At 55.3% G+C, this 10,393-nt stretch overlaps 1 protein-coding gene across 1 annotated transcript; it reads left to right on the forward strand.

Annotated features, from left to right (window-relative positions):
• Position 1: 1 nt before the first annotated feature.
• LOC311428385 (uncharacterized protein) lies at positions 2–2,056 on the forward strand (the record flags this gene model as incomplete). The annotated part of the gene is made up of 3 exons (XM_084539871.1): positions 2–15; positions 965–1,119; positions 1,192–2,056. 3 exons carry the CDS (start codon positions 2–4, stop codon positions 2,037–2,039), a joined length of 1,017 nt encoding a protein of 338 aa, XP_084395997.1. The 3' UTR covers positions 2,040–2,056.
• Between the last annotated feature and the right edge of the window lie 8,337 nt (positions 2,057–10,393).

Below are 10,393 nucleotides of genomic sequence, written 5' to 3' on the forward strand. Positions count from 1 at the left end.
GATGTATTCGGGAGTGTTTATTGTGTTCCTAATTCAGGTGAAATACTGAGAAAACACAGCACACATGTGATCGTAAGGCTTTGTGGTATTATCCCCTTAGAATTTGCAGACCTGAGCTTACATTAGAACTTGTCAACTTAAGCTCAGCTGAGATAAAAATTCCTAAGTTTCATAAAGTAGATTTTGGGGGGTGAGTTGGGGTTACCTTTGAAGTGTAGATAATGCATACAACTGACAGCGGTCTTGCTTACCATTTAATGGAGACATTCTGACAAGACTAGTCCTCAGTACTACTACAAATAGTATTTTTTTGTCTGCTGACTTGTGCGTTTTAATTGCAGATGCCTGGAGCTATGCCTTCAGTCAATCGAGAAGTCATCACGGAGTCCTTCAGAGCCAGCCAGCTGAACAGCTTGTCAGAGGAAATGAGGTAAAATGAGCACAGTCTGATTAAGACAAGACTTTATGGAAGTTCGTTACAGTTTTATCTGTCTACTAATAGTATTTAATGGAAGGATTTAAATTAGTACAATTCCATACTGTGTGTCCAGTGTCACGAACAGAACTAATGATCAGCACTGAGCATATCACTCTGATGCAGGTTGGTGCCTCAAGGAGAACTTGTGTTCCTTTATAGAATGTTTTTCCATTTTTCTCCACTGTCTGGAGAAACACTGGCTGTTCCCCGCTCGCCCCTATGCCTTTTTTCTCAGAGCAGCAGGTGGAAGGAGACAGATGCGTTTGCTTTTTTAGTGCAATGGCTTCAGAAGCAAGAGGGGAAAAAGCACTTTCTCTGGGAGCTGAAGAAGGTGTCTTAATCACAGGAGAGGTTTCTAAATGGCATATCTTTGCGAGGGTTCCTGTAGTCCGGAGGTTTTTGTTTGTTTGCTCGACGTTGGAAGGTTTTACTCTTAATATTCACGTCCTTCAGCAGAAGTGAGAAATGGGTTTTTATTTTATGCAGTGTTGCGGAACCTCCGAAATCTCCTGGGAATGATGAATACCTCGCCCAGTACCAATGTGATGACGGTGGAGACAAGGAGAAAGCAAGAAGATCAAAAGAACGTGACCTCATTTCAAAAGAAAATGTTTTGTCCGGCAAAGAGTCTTCTGAGCCTGGTGAGAAATTGCGGCAAACTTCCTCTCTCAAGTCTGACACTGAATGTAGCTCTAACAATCTTTCTTCCTTAGCTATTGCAGATAGACGCCAAGATACAAAGGACAAGACTAAAACCACTGAGAAAGAGCATTACCAAAGAAAGAGGGAACATGCTCCTAGTGAAGAGAAGGAGAGTCAAAAAGCAGGTCCTTCCAGCAAGAGGAGGTGTTCTCAGAGCGTGGAATTTGTTGAGCAAAAGAGTCACAAGCAGGAGTACTGGGAGGGAAGCAGGTACAGATCTTTCCCTCGTGAAAGAAACAGCCCTGAGAATGGCAGAAGAGCAGTCAAATATTCAAAGTACAGATCTGGCAGCGGAGGAAGATCAGAACAAGGTAGCAATAGGTACTACCGATCCAAAGGGGAAAGAAGTTGGAGCAGAGAAAGATACTATCGAGACGAAGCACGGAGATGGGAAAGATGTGGCTATTACAAGGATTACTATTCACCTCATGCGACAGGAGACAGTAGAGAGAGAAAGTTCTCTCACGGCGATTCAGCCTTTGACAGATTGACTGCAACTTACTACAGCAGGTCACATAAGCATTATCATTACAAAAGCGGATGGCCTCACGGTTCCCTCTTGAGAGAGGAAGATGTACGTCGCTTTAGCACACCCCGAGCAGACTTGCATCGTTGCTCGGTACCTCAGCAACATTCCAGAAGACATTCTCGTGAAAGACATGCGCTTCCACCTGTGTCAGCTCATTTGGAGAACTGTCGCCAGAAAAATGAAACAGAAGGAAACAGAAAAAGAAAATATACCCGTGCAGAAGGTAGTGAAAGTGAAATAGAAAGGAAAGACAGAAAGATAGAAAAGGAGCTTGTAGGTGGTGAAAAAAATGCAAAAATATCACAAGTTCTGGAAGAAAAAGAAGTCTAAGGATAAAGATGGAGAGAAGGATTCCAAGTAAGCAAGGATTCCAGCATACTCCGCATTTTTTATCCTAATTCTTTTCTGGGTGCTTCTCATGTCTTCCTTTTTTTTTTTTTTTTTTTTTTTTTTTTTTTTTTTTTCTGGTAGTTTCTAAGTTATTTAGATAGCACCAGCTGGCTGGGGATCATGTTGTTAGGTTGATCAGTGAAGACAGGAAAGCTCTTGCTGAATTGTGTCAGAGCACTAGCTTTGGACCACATAGTTCGAATCACATCTGTACACCATTCCAGATTAGGTTAAAAGATTTTTTCTGCTTGCACATATTCCAGAGCTAGCCATTGTTAATGATCTGTGTACAAACCAGGACCTATGGTCCTTCAATCTGACGGCTTAAGTTTGCTGCATCTAAAGTAAGTTGCGTGTGCACAAAGCACCACAAAATAGCTGACATGCTGCAAATCATCACCTGTGGTAAAATAAATCAGGTTTCATATAGGCAACAAGTGCCACATCTTTTTTTCCCTTTTTAACTTGCATGTTTCTTTCAGACTTCATGATTTGTGTTTCTGTGCGCTCCGCTTTGACAATGCCAATCGCAAGCGTAAGAAAAAGAAGAAAAAGGAGAAGAAAAAGAAGAAAAAGGAGAAACACCAGGAAAGCAAAAGGCTCCTTGGAACACTTAGATCCTCGTTTCCAGAAGATAACGCGGGAGAAGAAGGAAGAATGCCATCCTCCAGATGGCTCTTCATGTCAGTAATGCAGAAGTGAGAGCAGTAAACAACCTTACAAGGAAGGGAAGACTTCCAGTGCAGGCGAAAGCAAGAAATACTGCTCCATCGCATCCAACGACTATACTAAAGGTAAGCGGCTGCAGCGTGTGTGAGGAATTCCTTTTATATTAATCTCGAGATTATTTCAAACAGTCTTGAAGTGCTTGATGACTTAACAGTCTGCAGATTTATTATCAAATCAAAAAAAAAACCCGACTTGGTAGACTATTTTTTTCCCAGTTTTGAATGGCCACTAGGAAAGAAGGCCTGAAATAAAGAGGTTAAAGGCAAATGGTTTTCATTTGGTTTGATGATGAAGTGGCAAACAAGAGGAAGAGTTGCAAGCTCCCTTCTTAAATTCAGTCCAGCCAAGTAGGAAAAGTAAATGTGGACAGCTGTATCTTGGCAAAGAAGATAGTAGGGAGCAAGGAGGTTCAGCAGTCAAGATGGAAGGTGATGCCATGAGGCTTAGAGGCTAGTAATGTTCTAATGAACATGGCCAAGTCTTGCGCTGGGCAGCCTGCTTGGGTCCAAAGCCTGCAGTCCTCCCCAAGATGTCGGCGAGGGGCTGGTGAGCCGTTGGGACGGAACCCCCGTTGCCCGGGTTCCCCAAGCAACCGCCCCACTCTCCAGCCACCATGGCAGGTCCAGCAGCCGGCTCCCGCTCCTCCCGGGGCTGCGGCCCTGCTGGCGAGCCCAGCGCCCCAGAGCTCAGCCCAGCGGCCTTTTTCCCACAGAGGGTTTCCCCAGACGGCTTCCGCGGCTTGCGCAGACGCAAAACTCCCCCTTCGTCGTCCCAGCCGTGCCGCCAACGGTGGCTGCCTGGCTGCTGCCCTCCCTCCCCGGAGCGACGGCGCTGCCCTTGCAGCCCCCGCAGGTACCCACCCTCCCCTCCGCGCTGCCCCAGGCCACCGTCTGGCACGTGGTGCCGGGGGTCCAGGGGCAGGTGCTGCAGCTCCCCGCCGGGGTGCAGCTGCCACCTGGGGGGCACCTCCCAGCCCAGGGGCACCACCTGCAGCTTGGGCAGCTCCCCGCCGGGGGGCAGCTCCCTGCTGTGGGGCAGCTCCCCGCTGTGGGGCACCAGCTGCAGCTGGTGCAGCTCCCCGCTGTGGGGCAAAACCTGCAGCTGGTGCAGCTCCCCGCTGTGGAGCAAAACCTGCAGCTGGTGCAGCTCCCAACCATGGGGCACCAGCTGCAGCTGGTGCAGCTCCCCGCCGGGGGGCAGCTCCCCCACACCGCTCCTCCCTGTGCCCCCGTCCATCAGTGGGGACAGCCCATGGTGACGGGGACACTGGTACCCCACCATGCGCTGGGGCTGGGGCCCAGGGCCGTGCTCCATGGGGAGCTCCTGCACCCCGCAGGCACCTGCCTGTTGCAGGCCCCCGCCCAGCGCAACCCCCCGCCACCCCTCGTCCCGGGGCCTCCGCTGCGGGGGCAGGCGCTCCCCACGCCCCGCACCCTGAGCAGCAGCCGGGGGCAGCTGCCGGAGCCCTGCTTGCACGCCGTGGGGCTCAGCGAGGACCAGGGGCCCCCGCTGCCCGGCCCCACTGCCCCCAAGCCTGCCCAGGCTCCAAGGACCGCCAGCACCCAGACGGCGATGCCTGACGGTGAGTTTGGGGCTGGCACAGCCGGCCGCTGGGCGCCCCACACCCAGGGGCCATGGGAAAGCTGACATCGCCCGTCTTGGGGGATTTTCTTGCTTCGTCCTCAGCGGCGACAGCCCCGCAGGTGCCTGAGGAGCCCCCGCAGCTGCCCGAGCTGGGCCCTGATGCCTTTGCCGAGGCCTTTCCAGAGCTGGCAGGGGACAGCCAGCAGCTGCAGCACATGCAGGACGAGCTCCTGGCCGACCTGGACATCCCCATCCCCGGCATGGAGGAGCTGCTCAGCTGGCTCGATGCCGTGGAGCCCCAGGACGCCTTCCCCGATTTGCCCAGCAGTCCTGCCCTCAGCCGCTTCCTCTCGCAGCTGCCCGACCTCTGCGAGGACATCGAGGAGCCGAGCACGCAGGGACTGGAAGCCACAGGAGCCCTCGGTGAGGTCCCCTCAACCCCTGGGCTGCGCCCCGAGAAGCTTGAGGGTGGGCTGTCGCTGCAGTCCCCCGTCGTGCCAGCAGTGAGCCCCCCGCTCAGCCCTGCAGCCAGTCCCCTGCCCAGTGCGCTTAGGAGCCCCCTACCCAGTCCACCCCTGAGTCCCCCCAGGAGCCTCCCTGACACCCAGCTCCTCAGTGCCCTTAGTAGACCCCTGCCCCAACCCCCCCAGCGTTCCCTCAAGACCCGCCCCAACCCCAAGGGCCGCAGTGCCCTTAGTAGACCCCAGCCCAAATCCCCCCCGAGTTCCCCCAAGAAACGCCCCAACCCCAAGGGCCGCACTGACCATAGGAGACCCCTGCCCAAACGCCCCCTGGGTCCCCTCAAGAGCCCCCCGCCTGCCCCTGCGTCCACCGGCACCAAGCGGGGGGCCAAGCGCCCTGCGCCCAGCAGCACCCCCGGGACAGCGCAGAGCTGCCAGCACAGGAGGCCGACGACAGAGAACCCCCCCGGCAAGGAGAGGAAGACGCTGCTGGGCCAGGCTGGCCAAGGCCGCAAGAGACCGTGCCAGGGGAAGACGGGTGGCAGCAGCACGGTGGCTGGCAGCAGCAGGGAAGCAGGCAGCAGCGGGCAGCAGCTGGCGATCAACAGCACCACGGCACCCAGCAAGAGAGCGCGAAGCCCGGGGGCTGCAGGGGGGCAAGGAGCAGCGGCGCCACCTCCCCGCAGAGCGCGGCTGCTGCCGGAGACTCCGAGTGGGGAGCCCCGTGCCGTGCGGCCCCAGGACAGGCTCTGTCCCCAGGCCAGCGGGGCCAGGACGCTGCAGCGCCAGCAGCCGGGGACAAAGACCCCCAGCGAGACTTTGCAGCCGCTGGGGGCCAGGGCCAAGGCGCTGGGGCCAGCGTGCCAGCTGGCCTGTGTGCAGCCGCAGCCCACCTCCAGCAGCCCCAGCAGCATGCCCAGCGCCCCGCCGACAGTGCCAGGCTCCAGCTACCCGTGACCGACCTCGGGCTTCTCCTCGACGGCCCCCGCAGCACCCAGGCAGGCACAGAGACCTCTGCAGGCACCTGCTCCAGCTTCAGCCACGCTCCTCAGCCCTTGCCCCTCTCGCTTGCCCTCTCCCCTCTCTCGTGCTGGAGCTAGGGGATGGGCTTGCCACTCACAGGGATGGCAACAGCGCCAATGGCAAATGCGCGTGCGCCTCACCCAGGAAGGTGGCAATGGCAAGCTGGGGAGATGCTGGCAGCAGCTGGGCTGGGAAAGCTTGGCCATGGCAACTGCTGCTTGGGACACCAAAGGGCTGAGAGACAAGACTTGCTTCTTCTTTCGGGGCATTGCTCTTCTTTCCTGCCTTCTGGATTAAATTCCTCTCCTTAGGTGGTCACTCAGCAAGGCCTCTGCCTGCAGAGCACTTCTTCTTGCACTGGCATGCCAAGGGGATAAGAACTGGGAGGTTTTGGGGACAGCAAATGATCAGTGGGATGGGAAGTGATGATGGGGATAGCAATTCATTGGAATGGGACAAATGGGTTTTATTTGTATTAAATTTAAATTTTTAAATTTTCATTTAATTTGTTGGTTTTCTTATTTATTTAATTAAATCCACTTTATTGACTGTGTTGTACAGTATGGCATTGTTTTATTATTATAAAATTATAAGTATTTAATAGCATTAAATATTTTTATATATTAATATCTTATAAACTGTAAGTATCATTATTTATTATTTTGTTGGTTTTTATTCCTTTTCTACCCTATTAAACTCTCTTTATCACAACGCACTGGTTTGGATTTTATTTTTCCTTCCGAGTCGTTCTGGATTCACTCCGGATGGGGGGACACTAGCGAACGCCTGTGTGCTTCAGATCCAAGGTCACCTTTGCCCTCATTCAAGATACATATTTGCATCTGTTGTTGTGAAACAAAATTAACAACAGGAACAATAAAGTTACCTACTTGCTAGCAGCAGCTCTACATTTGCTGGGGTCTGCTCTGTGCATTTTGAAGACCATTCCATGCTCTTCAGCCCCTTCAGGAGGAAATGTATGGTTCTAGGAAAATGCGTCTTGACCTGATGCAAAGCTGTGACGCAGCCTGCAGCTGCTGCAAGCCCTGGCATTTTACCTGCAGCCCCTCCAACAACTCTGATGTTCCCTGCATCGACTTCAACCACTGCGGCAGGACCTGAGGCCCCTCAAAGCCTTGTCACACACCCTGCGGCCCCTCCAGCCCCTGGCATGTTCCCTGCAGCCCCTCCAGCCCCTGGCATGTTCCCTGCAGCCCCTCCAAGCCTGGCACAGGCCCTACAGCTGGCTCCGGGGACAACCCCGTTGCTGTCTCAGGCACCAATACACACAAGGGGAAGGAATGCATGCAGAAGTCATCTCGTTTCAGAAGGGCAGAAAGTCCTCCCAAGAAGGGGAAGGAGCAAGAGGAAGGCGAGGCAGCCTACCCCAAGGTAGGGCCATCCCAGGGCACAGGAGGCTGTTGGAAAGGAGATTAGATAGAAAAGCAGCAGGAAGCAGGTGATCCCCATCCCTGGGCGAGCTGCGAGCCATGGGACAAGATTGCAGCTGTCCTCCAGGCGAGCACATTGTCAGCTGGCTGCTGCGCTGCTGGGATAGCAGCTGCGGGAGCCTGGCAGCAGAGGGCAGGGAAGCCAAGCAGCTGGGATCCTTCTCTGGGGAAGGGGGCACTGAGAAAGCGCTTGCAAACAGGGCACAAGCCCTCAGCCTCTGGAGGCGTGAAGGAAAGGGATCCCTTCTGGGAAGATGCTGTGGGCTTGCTGAGGCTCGAAGAACAGACGGTGCTGGCTGCTACCAGCGTGCTGCAGCAGCGGCAAGACAGAGCCGTGGTGGTTTTCCTCAGCTGGGCAGCTGAGCTCCAGCACAAGCGCTCTCTCCCTGCCCCTCCTCCAACGCCAAGGGGAGAAAAGAGGCTGGCAAGGGCTCAAGGGCTGCCAGAAGGACAGGGAGATCACTCCACAAGGAGCGTCACGGGCAAAGCAGGCTCAGCACAGCCTGTTCCAGTCCAGCCTGGGGCCTGCTCCTGCGGGGGCTCTCCACAGGCCGCGGCCTCCTCCAGGCCACAGCCACCTGCTCCACTGGGGGCTCCTCCACCCGCAGGGGGGCTGCAGCGTGAAGATCTGCTCCACGGGGGACCCATGGGCTGCAGGGGGACAGCCTGCTCCACCAGGGGCCTCTCCCTGCACAGGCCGCAGGGGAACTGCTGCTGGGAGCCTGGAGCACCTCCTGCCTCCTGCTGCACGGACCTTGGGGGCTGCACAGAGCTTTCTCACTCCTCCCTGAGCCACACGCTGCTGGGCAGCAGCTTTTGTTCCCTTTCTTAGATGGGCTCTCCCCCAGGCGCAAACATCATCCTTTTGCTCTGTGTTCTGGGCAGCAGCGGGTGGGTCCCTCTTGGAAGGAGCCTCCTGGAAGGGGCCCTGAGCTCCCATGGGGCAGCTGCTGCATTCTCCTCACAGAGGACACCCCTGCAGCCCCCCGCTCCCACAGCCTGGCCACGCAAACCCAAGCCAAGACGAGCGAGCCTCCCTGATTGCCAGCCAGCAGCTGGCTCAGCCTGGGACCCCAGGCCAGTGCCCACAAGACTCTCCTGGGCCTTGAAAAGCAAGCCTTGTGGGGACGGAGCACCCACAAAGAATGGACTCACACAACAGGACTCCTTGCCAACACTGCCTCACAGACACCTGGGCCTTGAGCGGGTAGCTCACCTTGAGCGAGCTCATTTCCTTCCCAGTAGCTGAAATGTGCCCTTTCGGGGGCATTTGGGGACTACAGCGTGCTGCTGAGAGGGATGTTGGAGCTCCTGCAGGGCAGTGCTTCCACTAAGGCAAGGCCTTTTCTGCATCTTCTACTGCCCTGCAAGCGAGGATGCTTGGGGCACACAAGAAGCTGGCAGGGGACACAGCTGCAGGGATTGCAGGGATTCCTAAAGTCATAGCCAAATACAAGAAAGACAGGAGGACGTGATCCTTTTGATAGAAAGGAGCTGGGTTTTGGGTCAAAATCCATCCCTTTTTCTATCCCGCAGACCCCCAAGGGCGTAGGACAGCAGCACTGCAGGGCAGCAAGAGATGCTGTGCATTTCTCTCGTCCCCTTGAGACAGCCACTGGGTGACGATGGTGCCAAGTGTCTGGAAAGAGACCTTGCTTTCTCAGGCCCAGGTGTCCAGCTGCACACCAAGGCAATCCCTGGCTTCCAGGCGCAGTTGCCAGGCCCAAGGCCGAGCTCCCCTGCGAACCCCCAGCCCAGCAGACCTTGCTCCTGGCATTGTGGAGCAGCCATTTCACGGCAGCCTTTTCTCCTGGCAGTCAGCTTAGCGCCGAAAGCTCTGTCACCGGGACACCCGAGAGGCGTGGCAGCTCAGCAGAGAGTCACTGTCAGCTTGGAGCTCACAAAGGTGGGTGGCCGCAAGTGCCCTGAGCGTCCAGCTCGCATTGAGGACTGGTGCTGGCACTCGAGGCGTGGAGGTCGGCATGGTGCAATGGGAGACGCCACTGTCCTGCTGGTGGGACAAGAGACACTGATGTGCTGCTGCTGCAGGAGGAGACTTGAAGGTGCTGCTGCTTAGAGGTGCTGAGGAGCGGGCAGCCTCCTTCGTGGTGGCTGAGCTGAGCATGCTCCTGTTCATTAGTACTCTCCCCTTCCTATGTTTTTCCTAAGGTGGAGAGAGAGAAACGCACAGATCTCTTTCTTTCCCGGTAAGAAATGGAAGAGCCTCGTATCTACATATTTGCCAGATTCATCCTAGCACCCTTGGGACTGGGGATCTGTGTTGATCTGTAATAAAGAGCAATCATCAGCACAGCAAATCCCCGTGACCTTGTGTCTATCAGCATCGTCCAAATCCCTCTCTAGAGCTGTGGGCTGGCCAAGCTGTGTGTTGGATGGTGAAGCTGGGAAATGCTTGGGATGGGGAAGGCTGAGTGGGCCGAGAAATCCTTGCTGGGATGGGAAGGTTTCCTTGGCGTGGAAAGGCATTGGGCTAGGAAATGAGAGAGGTGGGAAATGTTCCCGGGCTTTGAAAGCACTGGGAAGCAAAAGCATTGGGATGAGCAATCGTTCCTGGGATGGGAAAACATTGGGATGGGAAGTCTTGAAAGGGGTGGGTAACATTCGCTGAGGAAGGAAATACTTGGAAAAGTCATCCAAGAGAGGGAAATTCTTTGGGACGAGATCTCTTTGGATGAAGAAACGCTTCGTGTTGATGGGAAATCTTTTGTCTGGGAATCTGTTCTCATGTGAACTTGTCAGGATGGGAAATGACCATGAGGATGAAAGCTGGTCCTGGCATGGGAAATGCCAGGGAAAAGAGGCGGTGTGGAAGCGTGGTGGGCATGGCAAGTGCTGCGTGGGAGGGCAAGCCTGCTGGGGATGGCCAAGTCTTGCGCTGGGCAGCCTGCTTGGGTCCAAAGCCGGCAGTCCTCCCCAAGATGTCGGCGAGGGGCTGGTGAGCCGTTGGGACGGAACCCCCGTTGCCCGGGTTCCCCAAGCAACCGCCCCACTCTCCAGCCACCATGGCAGGTCCAGCAGCCGGCTC

The sequence above is a fragment of the Aythya ferina genome (genome assembly GCF_964211825.1).
Source record: "Aythya ferina genome assembly, contig: HAP1_SCAFFOLD_149, whole genome shotgun sequence".
Lineage (NCBI taxonomy): Eukaryota > Metazoa > Chordata > Aves > Anseriformes > Anatidae > Aythya > Aythya ferina.